This window comes from Myxine glutinosa, chromosome 6 (assembly GCF_964187855.1).
Source record: "Myxine glutinosa chromosome 6, kmMyxGlut1.1, whole genome shotgun sequence".
NCBI lineage: Eukaryota > Metazoa > Chordata > Myxini > Myxiniformes > Myxinidae > Myxine > Myxine glutinosa.
The window spans coordinates 19,533,656-19,552,253 of NC_136266.1; the positions used below are offsets into that span (position 1 = coordinate 19,533,656).

The 18,598-nt window shown below is 44.4% G+C and overlaps 1 protein-coding gene across 2 annotated transcripts in view; it reads right to left on the reverse strand.

Annotated features, from left to right (window-relative positions):
- LOC137429638 (pyruvate dehydrogenase (acetyl-transferring) kinase isozyme 1, mitochondrial) overlaps positions 1 to 18,598 on the reverse strand; it is an 80,278-nt gene that overhangs the window by 26,947 nt on the left and 34,733 nt on the right. For both annotated transcript variants that reach the window (XM_078779664.1, XM_078779665.1), the window contains exons 3-4: positions 18,523 to 18,594; positions 13,466 to 13,650 (exon numbers count right to left, since the gene is read on the reverse strand). In XM_078779664.1, coding sequence (XP_078635790.1) covers positions 13,466 to 13,650; positions 18,523 to 18,594 — 257 coding nt within the window. The remainder of the gene's footprint in view (positions 1 to 13,465; positions 13,651 to 18,522; positions 18,595 to 18,598) is intronic.

Here is an 18,598-nt window from a genome sequence, read left to right on the forward strand (position 1 = left end):
CCACAAAATGTTTTACAAAAATAAGTGCATCCCAACAATGTACCTGCCGAGACGAGAAGGGTATCGGCCTGATGGAGCTCAACTAAGTGCACTAAGTGCACAGAATGACAACTATAGGATTGGCTGAATACGTAAAAAGTGCACTAAACTACCTAATCCAATTAGTGAGCAACACAAAAACCACAAACCAGAGAAGGTATTCCTAACCCACCTAACAAAAAAGTATCCAAAGATAGGTGTAAATAGGAGATGTCACACAAGAAACCGAAGCAATGAGTACAGTCCAACAATAGCAAAAAAGAAGGAAAAAAAACATAAAACGAAATATCAACAGATATACGTACATTGACAACCGGGAAAACAATAAAAACTGCAGGAAGGTATAAAAAAGGGTTGGACAGATTGGGAGTAAACAAAGAAGGCTCTTTGGCTAAGAAGAGGTCGGCTCAACTCGGATGGAGAACGAATCATTATAAATTCCCAAGACCAACGACACTACACCAATGGCTTTAAGAAAATGGCGGGACTGAGTCTATCGGACAAGTGTAGGCTCTGCAAGGTAGAAACAGAAAGTACAAACCACCTCCTATAAGGATGTAAAAAAACTCATGTCAGAGCAGCTGTACACCCAAAGGCACAAAAAGTATTTCGAGTAATCCACTGGCACTTCTGCAAAAGTCTCAATATCCCAGTTCCAGAAAACTTGTGGAAACATGAACCAAATCACAATCACTGAAAAAGAAGTAATGCTCACATATGACCTAATGATCCCATCAAGCGTCAACATAGAAAACAAAACATTGCGACCGGATATAGTACTGAGGTACAAAAAAGAAAAGAAGGCATTGCTAATTGAGGTGTCATTCCCCAGTGATTTTGCCTACACAATGTTCGAGGAGAAATCAAGAAAATGACCAAATACCAACCCTCAAAAATAAAGTGAAAAGATCCTGGAAGCTGAAGAACACAAAATTGTATCAGTAATTATTGGAGCAATGGGAATGATTAAAAGAACCTTACAGAGACCTTAAAAACCATCCTTGGGAATATCATGACAAACAAACTACAGTTGGAAGCTGCCTGAGGCTCAGTGACGATCCTCAAAAGAGCCCTCGGAAAAAAACTTTTGAGAACAAGAAAACTTCACAAACTGGTCCATGAAAAACATGATCCCTTACTGAAACGGGGGTGGAAACATCGAGACCTGGGAGGACTCCGTTCCATCTTCTGAAACCCACATATGGAGATAACAACCAACAACACACACACACAAACAAACACACACGCACCCTCTCCCCTCTCTCTTTCTCTCTCTCTCTCAGCATTAGTTGGAGTGACTGAACTTCCTTGAGAAGTTTGTTGAGAAACAAGATGGGGGGGCTCTCTTAGGAGAGCGAGAGGGTGAGAGAGAGAGAGAGAGAGAGAGAGAGAGAGAGAGAGGGAGAGGGTGAGAGAGAGAGAGAGAGAGGGAGAGAGAGAGAGAGAGAGAGAGAGAGAGAGCGAGAGAGAGTGTGTGTGTGTGATCTACCAGTGTTAGAAGACATATTCCAAGTGTTTGACCAGTTCATGACTTTGTCAAGGTCTGAATAGAGGGAGGAGGCTGCTGCCTGTTTGTCAGAAGGATGAGGGATGTTACAGCATAGAGTGCAGTCATCAGTAAAGTGATAAAGATGATTTTTGAGAGAGTCAGAGAGATCATTGATGAAGATTAGGAATAGGATGGAGCCTAGTGTCTTGGGGTACTCCAGCCTTGACAGGGAGAGGAGAAGAAAGGGTTCCATTGAGAGCCACACATTGGTTACGAGAGTAGAGGAAGTCAGTAATCCAAGAGTAATGCTGGCTTTGGATTCCATAGGCAGACAGTTTGGAGAGCAAGGCAGGATGCCAGACTTTATCGAAAGCTTGAGATACAGGGTGTCTCAAAATACATGGAACCCATGTCACTGCTAATAATTCTGCCAATATTAATGTTCTTGTTCTTTTTTTTTCAGATTTGAAGAGAGGAGACCATAACAACTAATAATTATCAATCAAAATGCCTTGGACAAAGGAGGAAAAAATATTTTGCATCACTACTTATTTGGAGACTAAATCATTCAAAACGGTGCAAGCAAAATTTCGCAGGAAGTTCAACTTCAACAACTATCCCCAGAAAAACCAAATTTATCGTTAGGCACACAAATTTCAAGCCACTGGATCAGTAAACAACCTCAACAAGAAGGCAGAAACACCCAGTTCTGGCAGGAAGCTGACTGCAGGATCTCCTGACAATGTGAATGCGGTGAGACATTCTGTCGGAAGGAGCCCGAAAAAGTCCATCCGAAGACGTAGCCAAGAGCTGGGTCTTTCACGTGCGTCAGTGCAAAGAATCTTGATCAAGGATCTTCAGCTGTACCCATACAAGATCCAGATCAAGCATAAACTCACACCAGCTGTCATGGCAAAACGTGTTGTGATGTGCCGGTGGTTCGAGAACAAGATCGAAGAGGATCCTGACTTTCTTGATGATGTTTGGTTCAGCGACGAAGCACACTTCTTGCTCTGTGGGCATGTCAATAGCAAGAACAATGTGTTCTGGGGCACACAAGCCCCAGACAAGGTGCTTCAGAGGCCCTTGCACTCTGTGAAATGCACGGCCTGGGTGGCCATCTCAAAACATGGCATAATCGGACCGTTTTGGTTTGAAGACGCAGACGAGGAGGCAGTCACTGTCACAAAGGAGCGTTACATTGTGGTGCTCAACAAGTTCTGGAGGGGACTTGGGAGACGTCGTGGCGTGAATCGAGACGTGCAATGGTTCCAACAAGATGGGGCAACAACTCCACATACAGCCAACATCACGATGGAGTGGCTGGACCACCGACCGCGGGCCGCGAACCCGAGTGGTCTCCGCATTCACCCGATCTGAACCCCCCAGAATTTTTATCTCTGGGGGTTTTTGAAGGACCACATGTATGAGAATCGTCCTCAATCCATTTCTGAACTGAAAGTGGCCATCACTCAGAAGATTCGTGCCATCAGGAAGGAAGAGTGTGTCAGAGTGATTGACAACTTCGCTCGTCGGCTTCAAGTGTGTCTAAGGCGCAAAGGCGGTCATTTGGAACATGTGCTCTAATAAATGTATCCTTTGAGCTAGAGACCTCAAATCTTCAGTTTTTAAATTGTTATCATATCAGCTTCCAGGAAATGTAATCTTTTTTGGAGTTTCTTGTCTGAGTAATAAATTATTATCATGTTAATGGGTTCCATCTATTTTGAGACACCCTGTATGTCCAGAGAGACGGCTCTGATCTCATGTCTCATATGGAGAGCCTTCGTCCATTGTTGGGAGAGTAGAAGCAGAATGTCCAAGGTCGAGTGACCAGGTCTGAATCCGAATTGATGATCTGAGATGAGGCTGTTGGAAAAAAGAAATGATTATATATCAACGACGATGATGGATTCCATGATGTTGCTGATGATTGTAAGTAAGCTAATTGGTTTGTAGTTTTGGGGATCAGCTTTTGCATCTATTTTGTGATGATGTGATGTTGTCTGATTTCCAAGCAGAGATAGGATGACCGGTAAATGATGGGGTGAAAACGGCAGAGAGAGGATGCGGCTGTTGATACGGATATTTTCCTACAGTAGTATGTAATAGATGAACCAAAAATTCAATGTCAGAAGAGAGTCACAAATTTTAATTCCCGAGGAGGACAACACTTTCTGTCTACAAAGAAATACACAGCAAGAAAACAATAACCCTTATCAAACCAAGGAGAACACACTGCAATTCACAAAAGCACACAAGGAAATACAGAGCAAGAAAACAATAACCTTTATCAGCCAAGAAGAACACACTGCAATTCACGAAAGGCACACTGCAAGATTTACAACAAATCCTAGATCAGTCCTAAGTGAAAATCCTGGTACAGTCGAGAAGCACAAAGAAATGTCATACCAAACACCAGCATGCATAGAATACAGTTAACATACAGTATGAACATACAGAATTGACCAGCCAAGTAATACATCCTAAGTACAGCATTACAAACCTAGTGAAAATCCTAAAGTACAACATTACAACATCTTACAATTCCGGTGCTAAACCTGCTATTTGGACATCAGTTCTGATTCTTATACAATTTCAAGTGGGAGGAGCAAGTGGAGGGGGGAGGAGTGAAGAGAGGGGAGGAGAGCAGTATGATTGGTTGGGCAAAGTTTGGGTGGGAGGGAGCAAGGATCGGGGGATACAATGTGATTGGTCGAGTGAAATATTGAGATGAGAGTAATCCCCGCTGAGAGCAGATCTGCATTTTCAAATTCTTTAATGAGAAGAATGTGTTGGTCCAGACTCTTCGGCGCCAAGACTCTATCAATCATAACGTTGCGTTAACGTTATTATAACTTTGCAGCAACGTTTTATAATGCCATTGCAGGGACATTAACTTTATGGTTTAATATTTAGAAAATATAAAAACAGGCATACAATAAGAAAGTCCTTATTTAATCAAAAGGTCACTCAGTAGCTATGACAATCACATCCTTTTTCAATCTGCAAACTCATCTTTTCCCTCATAAGTAAGAGGTATGAACCGATATCAGAGAGCCAGAGAGAGCTAGCCTACATGGATTTTTTATAGGATTTTATATTTTAGACTAACCTTTATCAAATACTAATAAGCTATTTTGATTCAGTGTTTAATTATCATTATTTTGAAAGATTTTACTGAGAACGCTGACAATTCCCAGAGATAGCTACCCGGATGGAGTAAACCTACATGCAATTATATGAATTACAGGTATATTATTTCCGAACCGTTGTTCAGTTTAGTTTTGTTTTAAAACTCAATACTGCACGCAATTTTTATAGTTCTATACACAATTTTCTCAAAACCTAGTTGTAACATTAAGTTGAGGATGGATACGTGAATTACCATCCCCCAGAAGTCACGTAGGCAAAAGTGGGAGGGGACACACCTTACAAATATTTACATCTAATTTATTAAAACAATGGTAGTTTTCAGACCTCGTAATGAGACGATTTGTCATAACGAACAATTGTTTACCAAGCGCCTTGGCAAGCAAGCATCAATGGTAATTAGTTTTCACCAAACAATGGACAGTTCTGAATACTAATTTACTCAGACATTGCGATGCCAACTGTCAGCCATACCAAGAAAAAAACAATATCTTTACTTATGAAACTCATGGAACTTCAATTAGACATACTAAATCCAACATTACATTATTTCAAAAGAACATCACATATGTAATCATATTACCCTCAGTCATAAATGATTTTGTCATGACAATATGTGGTCCAGCATTGCCTCCACTAAGAATTTTTTCTTTTCTCGAGCAACGAATTTGGTCAGTGTCGGAGATAACTTGCCAACTGTAGGAAATCCCAGATTCTGCATGGAAACCACAAAAAAAACTTGCACACTAGGAAAGCAGGTTGTGGCTCATAGAAATTACTTGCTTCATAAATTTACACTTCCACACTGTGGTGCCATTTGAAGTGAGGGAAGGGATGCAAGGGGAGCATACAATAGTGACAGACAACAGACCTTTCTCCCTACTCTCTTCTCCCATTCCCCTCTATCCTCCTCCCCTTAACACCCCTCCACTCTCTCCCTCCCCTCCACGCTCTCCCCCCTCTCTCCCCTCCACCCTCCACCCTCCACCCTCTCCCCCCTCCATCCTCCCTTCTTTCTCCCACTCCCCTCCCTCTCCACCCCTCTCTCTTCTCCTCCATCCCTCTCTCTCTTCCCCCTCCATTCTCTCTCGCCCCACTCCCTATCTCCCTCTCACCCTTCTCCTCTCTTCCACTCCTCTCTTCCACTCCCCTCTCTCTCTTCCACTCCCCTCTCTCTCTTCCACTCCCCTCTCTCTCTTCCACTCCCCTCTCTCTCTTCCACTCCCCTCTCTCTCTTCCACTCCCCTCTCTCTCTTCCACTCCCCTCTCTCTCTTCCACTCCCCTCTCTCTCTTCCACTCCCCTCTCTCTCTTCCACTCCCCTCTCTCTCTTCCACTCCCCTCTCTCTCTTCCACTCCCCTCTCTCTCTTCCACTCCCCTTTCTCTCTTCCACTCCCCTCTCTCTCATCCACTCCCCTCTCTCTCATCCACTCCCCTCTCTCTCATCCTCCCCTCTCTCTCATCCTCCCCTCTCTCTCATCCTCCCCTCTCTCTCATCCTCCCCTCTCTCCCACTCCTCTCTCTTGTCCCCTCCCCCCCCCTCTCTCACACAACCGCCCCTCTCACTCCCCTCCCCTTCTCTCCACCACCCCCCTAAACACCCCTCCCCCCATCTCTTTATATTCCCATGCGCTATCCCTTTTCAACGTTGATCATCAAGAAAGGAAGCAACACGCAGCATATTTAGTCTTTCACAAACCTCATTACAGTATTTGGCAGAAGTTTGAAATGCCAGACTCCTTGTTTCTTAATGAACTAGATGGTATTCATAGAATACTTATACTGCGCAGTCAACTTGGTGCGAGCCAACTGTAATGTTTTTGAAGTTTTTTTTCCTTTAATCCAATATGGCTGCCAGACCACGTGACTAATTACAGCATAAATTTACATTCTCTAATATAATTGTTGCGTAGATCACGCTCAATAAATTTCAAATTGATCAGACTAAGCATTGCACTTGTTGAATTATGACACATAATTAAGGCACCAATGACATATTCATTAAAAACCACCGTTTAGAGGCCATTTTTCCCCGCAAAGCGGGGGTTGGCCTTTTCGGGGACCGTGGTAGTTGTTGTTTTTTGGTCCCCTTTTTGAAGCAATGTTTTACGGCCGGATGCCCTTCCTGACGCCAACCCTTTTTGCCGCCTTCAACGACAAACAGGGAATTACCAGTGAACTGGTACTCAATTAGCCGACCTCGGAAGGATGACAGGCTGAGTCAACCCCCCTGGCATTAATTCGGCGATCGACCGAGATTCGAACCCAGGATCCTAGGATCCTAAGCCGGCACCCTAGCCGCTAGCCCAACACCAGGGATAAATGACATATTCATTAACAACACTTATTCTCCATGTAGACATGCAGTTATTTCCAATGAGCCAAGTTTCAATTTTTAACATGTAGCGGTTTTGGAGATATAGAGAGGCAACGTTTTTCAGCTTTTCCAAGATAGTGCCTGTATCACATGACCTACAATGCCATAATTAACTAAAATTTATACAGAAGGAGGCGCTCCTATGGTGAAAATTTCATGTCTATCGGACTAACAGTTGCAGAGAAAAAAATTTATACTGATCAGATCAAGCGTTGTACTTGTCGAATTATAACGTCATAATGAAGGCACTAATGACATCATTATTAACATATCTTATTCCCCATTGGGAGGACTTGACAATGAGGCATGTTCCAATTTTTTTAATTGAGCGATTGCGGAGATATGGAGGTGCAACGTTTTTCCAAGATGGCATCCGTACCACGTCACCTGCGATGTCAAGATTATGACAAAAATTACACAGGCGGGGGTGATCCAATGTTGAAAATTTCGTGTCAATTGGACCAACGTTTCCCAGGAAAATGAATTTTAACAAGCGTTACGCCTAGGTCCCCCGTCGGGGAAGTGATGTGAGTTGACAAAGTGGAACACGAAGAAAACATGCTATGATATGATATTTCGCTCACAAGGGTCAGACAAACATGGAGGCGGCCATCTTGGATTTTGACGTGGCGACCCCATTTTCAATAGCGTTCTTCCTTATGCCTAGATACACCCACACACCAGGAGGTACTTCGCTTATTTTTCAAGATATTTCACTCACAAGGTTCAGACATATATATATGGTGGCGGCTGTCCTGGATTTTGACGTGGCGACCCACTTTACAATAGCGGTCTTCCTTATGCCGAGATTCACCCACACACCAAATTAGAAGTTGGTACTTCGCTTATCTTTCAAGATATTCTTCTCACAAGATTCAGACATACATGGCGGCGGCCATCTTGGATTTTGACGTGGCGACCCAATTTTAAACAGCGTTCTTCCGTGTGCCTAGATACACCCACACACCAGATTAGAAGTTGGTACTTCGCTTATTTTTCGAGATATTTCGCTCACAAGGTTCAGACATATATATGGTGGCGGCCATCTTGGATTTTGACGTGGCGACCCAATTTTCAATAGCGTTCTTCCTTATGGCGAGATACACCCACACACCAAATTAGAAGTTGGTACTTCGCTTATTTTTCAAGATATTCATCTCACAAGGTTCGGACATACATGGCGGCGGCCATCTTGGATTTTGACATGGCGACCCAATTTTCAATAGCATTCTTCCTTATGCCTGGATACACCCACACACAAGATTAGAAGTTGGTACTTCGCTTATTTTTCAAGATATTTCGCTCACAAAGGTCAGACATATATATGGTGGCGGCCATCTTGGATTTTGACGTGGCGACCCAATTTTCAATAGCGTTCTTCCATATGGCGAGATACACCCACACACCAAATTAGAAGTTGGTATTTCGCTTATTTTTCAAGATATTCATCTCACAAGTGTCGGACATACATCGTGGCGGCCATCTTGGATTTTGACGTGGCGACCCAATTTTCAATAGCGTTCGTCCTTATGCCGAGATACACCCAAACACCAGATTAGTAGTTGGTACTTCGCTTATTTTTCAAGATATTCATCTCACAAGGTTCAGACATACATGGCGGTGGCCATCTTGGATTTTGACGTGGCGACCCAATTTTTAATAGCGTTCTTCCTTATGCCTAGATACACCCACACACCAGATTAGAAGTTGGTACTTCGCTTATTTTTCAAGATATGCAGGTTACAAGGTTCAGACCTACATGGCATCAGACATACATGGCGGCGGCCATCTTGGATTTTAACGTGGGTTGCACCCTCACACCAAATTCAAATGCGGTCCTTCGCTTACGCACGCACGCACGCCGCATGCACGCACGCACGGAGGGGAAAGCCATAGTCCCCCTTTCGCTCCGCTGAGCGACGGGGGACAAAAATGCAGACACTCACGTATGACATACGTATGACATATGTACGTACAACATACGTACATATGATATTCGTAAATACGACATACAGTCACGTGAAAAAGTAAGTACACCCCATGTAAAGTTTTGACTTTTTCAACATATTTCAACATACAGCTATTTGATCTTCATTTCAACAATATTGATAGATATAGGTGATATAATATAACAAATATCATGAAACATTTACATTTTGTAGTCCCATTGCATAATTTAAATAAACATTCATGCAAATTTTGCAAATGGAAAAAGTAAGTACACCCCTGCATTTATCACGACTTCAAATACCTATAATTAGAATCAGGTGCACCAGCTCAGGTGCAAATGATTAGAACATCGTTAGAGAGGATCTTGGAGGAACCTGTCTTATTTAAACCTCAGACTTTTAGTTTGGTTTGCTCTTTGTAGTTGAAGTGTGCGGCGTCACCATGCCTAGATCAAAAGAGCTCTCTGAGGCCTTCAGAAAGAAGGTTATAGATGCCTACGAATCTGGGAGGGGATTTAAAAAGATATCCAAACAATTTGAAATCAATAATTCGACTGTCCGGAAGATCATGTACAAGTGGAGAAGATTCCAAACAACTGTCAACTTGTTCAGGCCAGGCCGCCCCAGCAAGTTCAGCCCAAGAGCAGACCGCAAGATGCTGAAAGAAGTCTCCAAGAACCCCCAGAATGTCATCACGGGACCTTCAGGTAGCTCTTGCCACTGTTGATGTCAAGGTGCACGAGTCTACCATTAGAAAGAGGCTGCAAAAATTTGATCTACATGGGAGGTGTGCCAGGAGGAAACCTTTGCTGTCCAGAAAGACCACCAGGGCAAGACTAAAGTTTGCCAATGAACACCAAGACAAAGACCATCACTTCTGGAACAATGTGCTCTGGACAGATGAGTCAAAGGTAGAGCTATTTGGCTAGAGTTGGCGAAAACCAAAGACAGCATTTGACTACACAAGAACCTGATACCAACTGTAAAGCATGGTGGTGGAAATATTATGGTTTGGGGCAGCTTTGCTGTATCAGGGCCTGGGCAGCTCACCATCACATAATCCACTATGAATTCTTAATTGTACCAGAGGGTGCTTGAGGATAATGTGAGGCCATCTGTCGGCAAGTTGAAGCTCAATCGAAGGTGGACCTTGCAACATGACAATGACCCTAAACATACCAGTAAATCCACAAAGGAATGGCTGAAAAGAATGAAACGGAGGGTTCTGGAATGGCCAAGTCAAAGCCCGGATCTAAATCCCATCGAGATGTTGTGTGGGGATTTGAAATGAGCTGTGCATGCAAGAAACCCCTCAAACATCGCACAGCTGCAAGAATTCTGCATGGAGGAGTGGGCAAAAATTTCTTCCAGTCGATGTCAGAGACTGGTAGACAGTGAGAAGAAACGCCTACTTGAGGTTGTTTCTGCCAAAGGGGACAATACCACCTATTAGAGCCAAGGGTGTACTTACTTTTTCCACATGCGAAATTTGCATTTATGTTTATTTAAATTATACAATGGACTACAAAATGTAAATGTTTCATGATATTTGTTATATTATATCACCTTTATCTCTCAATATTGTTGAAATGAAGATCAAATAGCTGTATGTTGAAATATGTTGAAAAAGTCAAAACTTTACATGGGGTGTACTTACTTTTTCACGTGACTGTACATACGTATGGACGCGCGCGATTGCTTAACCCCGCTTCTTGCTTTGCGAGCGCAGGGTACTTATGTCATCGAGTCCAACGAGAATTAAATTTAAGCTTATTTTGGAACTTTTTGAAGCTTATTATGAAACATTGTTTTTATGTCACAATGCCAAATGGATGGAGGTTTTTTTCTTGAATTAAATAACTGCCTTGCACTACAACCTTCGTTCAAAGACGTTGTGATAATCCTTGCATACTGGTACTGTGTCACAGAGCGTTAGTTATACTGCTAGGTTTGCAATTGCCTTCACAGCAGTAGTTCGGGCAGGAATTTGGCTAAGGTGTCGGCGCAAAGGACACCGTGAGGATCTTTAATGTCCAACAATTAATATTGCTGGATGGTACGCCCAGTTGTATGTCCATCGGAGGGATGGCACACACATTTGAATTACCCTGCCTGTGAAACACCAGGATGACAGTTTATGGCTGGGTCAGGATTCGACCCCAGGCTATCTAAGCAGCTTCAAGGTAAGTGTGCATACCTCTAGGGATCTAGGCCATCCTGTCAGCCCAGTTCATATCTTAATGCACTGTCAATAAACAAACTGCGATTCCATGTTGTATTTATACTGTTGCGGATCTCCCGAAGCCCGTTCCCGTGACAAAGGGGGGATTAAACCCCTTTTTCCCCCATGGGTCTTCGTGTCCACGAGGCCGAATTGCCACTTCCGGAGCAAGCGTGAAAAAGGGTGTCGCGTCAACGTCGCACATACCTTTAACCCACGCTGCCACGAAAGCGGGGACCGAACCTCGCACAAGCCATGCTTAATCGAGTACGCCAAGCGGTATGCGTATCACGTGACTCATGCCGTTAATTTTATGGAACCTGATTCGAGCGGTTCTAGTCGTACCATGTGAGGCCAATGGATGGAAGGGACGGGAACGGTCAAATCAGAGGAATAACATGATTTATTATTTATGTACAATGATTCGCAGAAGGAAAGGGGACACAGAGCAGAAGTTTAATCAATCTTAACTTAACTCCAGACACAGGGCCCACTCACGCACACGGGGAGAAAAAGAGAAGAAGTTTGCGCGCCAGACGCACTTTGCCGTCGGTCGCTCCGGGGCAGCTCGCCCGGCGTGGCTCTCTGGCGGTCACCGCACGTATGCAGGAGAAGGCAGGCAGGAGGAGATCGCACGTCTGTGGCCCGGCACTGGTCGTCCTCTCGAGCGCGCGATTAATACAGCGCAGAGCGCAGGGCACGGGGCTCGGGGAATGTTCGTGTACAATCTCGATCACCGGCAATTCAATGCACTCGTTCTGCGGCGCGTTCTCGTGCGTTCTCAAGCTCAACTCACCTCCACTCACTCTCACAGGGAACTCTCGTCTCACAGGGAACTCTCGTCTCACAGGGAACTCTCGTCTCACAGGGAACTCTCGTCTCACAGGGAACTCTCGTCTCACAGGGAACTCTCGTCTCACAGGGAACTCTCGTCTCACAGGGAACTCTCGTCTCACAGGGAACTCTCGTCTCACAGGGAACTCTCGTCTCACAGGGAACTCTCGTCTCACAGGGAACTCTCGTCTCACAGGGAACTCTCGTCTCACAGGGAACTCTCGTCTCACAGGGAACTCTCGTCTCACAGGGAACTCTCGTCTCACAGGGAACTCTCGTCTCACAGGGAACTCTCGTCTCACAGGGAACTCTCGTCTCACAGGGAACTCTCGTCTCACAGGGAACTCTCGTCTCACAGGGAACTCTCGTCTCACAGGGAACTCTCGTCTCACAGGGAACTCTCGTCTCACAGGGAACTCTCGTCTCACAGGGAACTCTCGTCTCACAGGGAACTCTCGTCTCACAGGGAACTCTCGTCTCACAGGGAACTCTCGTCTCACAGGAAACTCTCGTCTCACAGGAAACTCTCGTCTCACAGGGAACTCTCGTCTCACAGGGACCTCATCTCTCGTCTCATCGGGAACTTGAACTCACGATACTCTCCGGCTCTGACTGACGTGGGGGGGTTCGGAGCAGGGTTTTATGGCCCCGCCCCACAGTCTCACTCGAATGTTCCAAACCCCACCTCTCATCGTCGTGGTTAGCCACTCCCCTCGAGCCCTGATTGGCGGCTCATTGCTTACAGGCCACTCCCTCCTGCAGCGCCTCCCCTTCGGCCTCGCCAGACTTGTTCAGGCCTGCCACGTGGCATGCTATCGCCAAAAGACCGCCCCACTGACGGGCCTGCTCAATGCAAAACTAACACAGGACAGGACTACGCTTACATTCACTAAGAAATAACTGAACTATCGTGAGGCTTCATGTTGTGGTGCGTCTACCTATGAGGGGGAATTATCCTTTATTCCAAAACCACAACAATATATTTAGAATGTATCTCGTTTGATATAATGCTCTTTTTCTGGTTGATTGTTGAACTTTACCTGCATGTGAAGCTTTTCAAAAGCAGCGCGGGAAGTGGCCACCGGAAATGGGAGACAACCGAATGTACAGACACTGCATTTCACATTTGAATACAAAACAGTTCTGAGAACAGCCAGGAAATTTAAATGTAAAAAAGGCTGTGCTGGCTTAACAGTTGCATAGGCTCCACCTATTAGCAGTACAATCCTATGGAGATGTAGGGCGCTGTAGCTCTACTGAGCCCATGCTTAATAGGAGCCTATGCAACTCCTTCGGCAGCAGAACCTTTTTTACTTAAAATAAATAAACAAACAAAGAAATAAATAAATATATTCTTCTCAGAAATACTTTCCTAGTCATGATAAGATACCTAGTGGACTTACAGTGGTGGTTGATGATCATGCGGATGGATATCCGGCTCATGTAGAAACGATCCATGAAGTATTGCACATTTTGGCTGGTCACGGGGTCCACCCCAAATTGTTCCTTGTACTCAATTACTCCCTCTGCCATTGTGGGCACGACGTCATTGTGTCGGTTGCGTATCTTGACCAATGTTTCTGAAAAGCTGGTCCCATGTGTAGGCACAAAAGGGGAACAATGGTTATTATTTTGAACAAGACTCATGAATATCACACAATCTTGTATCCCATTCACACTTGTACGTCCAGTTCATGCATTTACATGTGCGTCAATTAAATCGGTTTCATGATTTAAAACAGTTAGACTGTAACCATCTCGAGGATACGCCCAAGGAACTTTGGCAAAGGAGAGGGAGATTCGGCCCATCATGCCTGCGCTGTACCAATCCCAGAATCCATCGCTCATCCACACACAAGCTTCCGCCAAGTCCTGCCAATGTCCCCATACCTTTCTTTTCCTCAATGCATCCAGGTACCTATCTAATACCCATTTAAGTCTATTCACAACACCCACTACTTTTCCTGGAAGACCATTCCATGCATTATTCAAGGGGAAGTACTTTTGATACGACATAATTTTATTCTAGTATAAAAGGTCAGCGTAAATGCATCGTGGAATTGATTAAACTGATTTAAATTGCAGCTTGTAGCCTGCCTTGGCATTATGGGAACTCATGTTTGAGTGTTTGCAAACCCAGATTGATTGTTACAAACCCAGATTGATTGAAACAAACCCAGATTGATTGTTTATAAACCCAGATTGATTTTTTTATAAACCCAGATTGATTGTTACAAACCCAGATTGATTGTTACAAACCCAGATTGATTGTTACAATCCTAAATTTATTGTTACAAACCCAAATTGATTGTTACAAACCCAAATTGATTGTTACAATCCCAGATTGATTGTTACAAACCCAGATTGAGTGTTACAAACCCAGATTGATTGTCTACAAACCCAGATTGATTGTCTACAAACCCAGATTGATTGTTATAAACCCAGATTGATTGTTAGAAACCCAGATTGATTGTTATAAACCCAGTTTGTCTACAAACCCAGATTGATTGTCTACAAACCCAGATTGATTGTTAGAAACCCAGATTGATTGTTATAAACCCAGTTTGTCTACAAACCCAGATTGATTGTCTACAAACCCAGATTGATTATTTATAAACCCAGATTGATTGTTTATAAACCCAGATTGATTGTTCATAAACCCAAATTGATTGTTCATAAACCCAGATTGATTGTTCATAAACCCAGATTGATTGTATATAAACCCAGATTGATTGTTTGTAAACCCAGATTGATTGTTTATAAACCCATTTTGATTGTTTATAAACCCAGATTGATTGTTTATAAACCCAGATTGATTGTTTATAAACCCAGATTGATTGTTTATAAACCCAGATTGATTGTTTATAAACCCAGATTACAACAACAACAACATGCATTTTAAGGCCATTTTCCCTGCTAGAGCGGGGGTTAGCCTTGCGGTCCCCATGACAATCTTCTCCATTTTGCCCTATTTTCTGCATCTCTCCTCGTTAACCCCCTTGCCCGCATTTCTTCTTCCACCATCTTCAGCCAAGTCTTTCTCGGTCTTCCCCGTTCTCTACTTCCTTCTACATTCATTTCCATCACTCTCCTCAACCAGTCACTTTCATCCTTCCTCAACACATGACCAAACCATCTCAACCTGTTCCTCTTCACAGCATCAATCACAGGCTCTATTCCCATCATCTTTCGCAATTCATCATTTGTCTTCCTCTCTCTCAACGATACTCCACACATCCACCGAACCATTCGCATTTCCACCCTTTCCAGCCTTCGTTGCTGCTCTACATTCATGACCCATGTCTCGCTCTCATAAATCATAGCACTTCTCACACATGCAGCATACACCTTTCCCTTCAGCTTCAACGACACTCCCCTCCTCATCAGCACGCCACTCAGTTCCCGAAACTTCTTCCATGCACATCTCACTCCAGCAACCGTTGCCGAGTCTGATCCACCTTCTCCATTCAGCATGTCTCCGAGGTAGCAAAATGTTTTCACACCTTCCAGCTTCACGCCGTCTCCAAGATCCAACTCAACATTTCCTCCATCTGCAGCTCCCTCTGTGCACACCTTACATTTGAATGTAGCTGCCACACTGGTTAATGACCCTCTCAGACCGCTACATTTTTGATGAACCCACTCAGCGCACATTGTACATTGATTGGAGTTCACTCCGACACCCTTCCTGCACACAGAACATGGCCACTTCCCAGTTCTTTCCACCTCACCACATGCTTTACCACTTGCCATCACCTTCGTCTTCGTCTTTCCTATATTCACCTTCAGACCTTTTGTCTCCATACATTCCTTCCACTTGTTCATCTTTTCCTTCAGTCCATCCATACTTTCCGCAATCAACACCAGATCATCTGCATACAACAACTCCCACGGTAAACCCTCCTTTACGTTCTGAGCCAGCACCTCCATCACAGCTACAAATAGTAGTGGACTTAGTACCGACCCCTGATGCACTCCCACCTTCACCTCAAACTCACCACTGTTCCCGTCCTTCCTTTCTTACAGCTGTGCGCGCTCTTTTGTACATTGCCATCACTACACTGATCAACCATTCCTCCACTTCTAACTTCCTCAATGCCCATGTCAATACTTCGCGTGGAACCCTATCGAATGCTTTCTCCAGATCAACAAACCCAAGAAACAACTTCTTCCTCAAATCCATGAACTTCTCCTGCAACTGCCTCACAATAAAGAGCACGTCTGTCGTTCCTCTTCCTGGCATAAATCCAAACTGCATTTCGTCGATCTTCACCTTCTTCCTTGTCCTCCTCTCCAACACCCTTTCCAATACCTTCATTCCATGCTCCAATAACTTTATCGCTCGGTACGAGCCACACTCCAGAGGGTCACCTTTCCCCTTGTATAGAGGAACGAGGGTACTCAGTTCCCAATCCACCGGAATGCGGCCTTCTTTCACCGCCAGATTACAGATCTCTGTCATTCTCTTCACACCCCAACTTCCTGCTGCCTTCAACATATCTCCCACAACTCCCGTCGGCCCTCCCGCTTTTCTACTCTTCATTGCTTTTATCGCTTCCTCAACTTCCTTCTCAGTTATCTTCTCTGCCGGTCCTAAAACTGGGTTACTCTCTATGTTGCCATCCCATTCATTCTCTGTATTCAACAGCATTTCCATATATCTTTTCCATCTTCCTTTAATTCCATCTGGGTTCACAACGATTTGTCCCACTTCATCCTTCAAGCAACTCACCCCCATCACATCACGCCTCTCTTTCGCTGTCTGCTTTGCAATCCTGAATACCGCTCTCTGACCCTCTTCCGAATCCAAGCATTCTCCGAACATTTTCCTCTATGCCTCCTGCGCCTTTGCTACCTCTTTCTTTGCAGCCTTCTAACTTTGATGCACTGCTTTTTCTGCTCCCGTACCCTTCACCTTCTGCCACTCCTTGAACTTCTTCCTCTTGTCGGCCATCCTCTTTCCAACTTCATCATCCCACCACCATGTTTCCGAGTGCCTCGGTGGTCATTTTGTCCATCCACATACCTCACCAACGGCTCCCAACAGACTATCTTTCATTGACATCCAACCACGTTCAAGCTCAACCACATCCTCCTCGACCCTACTCAGCCTCTCTTTTAATGCCTCCCTTACTGTCACCTCTTTCAACCTCCACACCTTCATTCTCGGTTGGTACTTCACCCGGCGAGCTCTCCTCGCACCTTTCACCCTTATGTCACAGACAACCAAATGGTGCTGTGAAACAGCCTCCTCCCCCGGGATCACCTTTGTGTCCCGGAGGTGCCCCCTATCTCGCCTACGCACCATCAGGTAGTCAACGGTTGTCGTCGACCCACCTGACGTGTATGTAGCAAGCTTATTATCCTCTTTCTGGAACTGAGTATTACAAATCAACAAATCAGCTCCATTCGCAAACTCCAAAATCCTTTCACCTTCTCCATTTCTCACACCATATCCGTAACCCCCATGAACTCCCTCAAAACCGTCCATACTCCTTCCCGCATGTCCATTTAGGTCTCCTCCTCCCACAACAACCTCCTCATCTTTCACGTTTTCCATCAGCTTCTCTATCGCACACCAGAACTTGTCCTTCTCTTCATCGCTCCAACCAACCTGTGGAGCATATCCCGAGATGACGTTCACCAAGAGCTTTCCAATCATCATTTTCACCATCATCAACCTATCACTCACTCTTGTAACACTCACCACACTGTCTACAAACTCCTCAGAAAACAGGACACCAACACCATTCACGCCCTCCGGGCACCCTTGCCACACAAACTTGTATTTCTGTCCCTGCCTACCCTTCACCATTGTCACACCACTTCCCTTCCATCTTGTCTCTTGCACACAACATATGTCCACTCTTCTTCTGACCAATACTTCCACCACTTCTCCTGATCTCCCTGTCATTGTCCCTACATTCCATGTCCCAAACCTCAGAAACCGATCTCCACTTCGGGCTGTACCCTGCCCATATGTAGTTGTAATTGTCATGGTTCTCTTTTTGAGGCAATGTTTTTATGGCTGGATGCCCTTCCTGACGCCAACCCTCTTTGTCGCCTCTTACGACACGCAGGGATACGGTGTACCTATTCTAACCAGGGTACACACCGGGATATAAACCCAGATTGATTGTTTATAAACCCAGATTGATTGTTTATAAACCCAGATTGATTGTTTATAAACCCAGATTGATTGTTTATAAACCCAGATTGATTGTTTATAAACCCAGATTGATTGTTACAAACCCAGATTGATTGTTACAAACCCAGATTGATTGTTACAAACCCAGATCGATTGTTTTAAACCAAATTTTTTACAAACACAGATTGATTGTTTACAAACCCATATTGATTGTTTACAAACCCAGATTGATTGTTTGCAAAACCAGAATGACTGTTTACAATCCCAGCCTGATTGTTTACAAACCCAGAACACAATCGAAGTTCCACAAACCTGTCCAAACAATCTTGTTTCTCGGTGTCTGCGTTTTCATAATCCACGAGCTCCATGAAACTCTGCACATACCTGC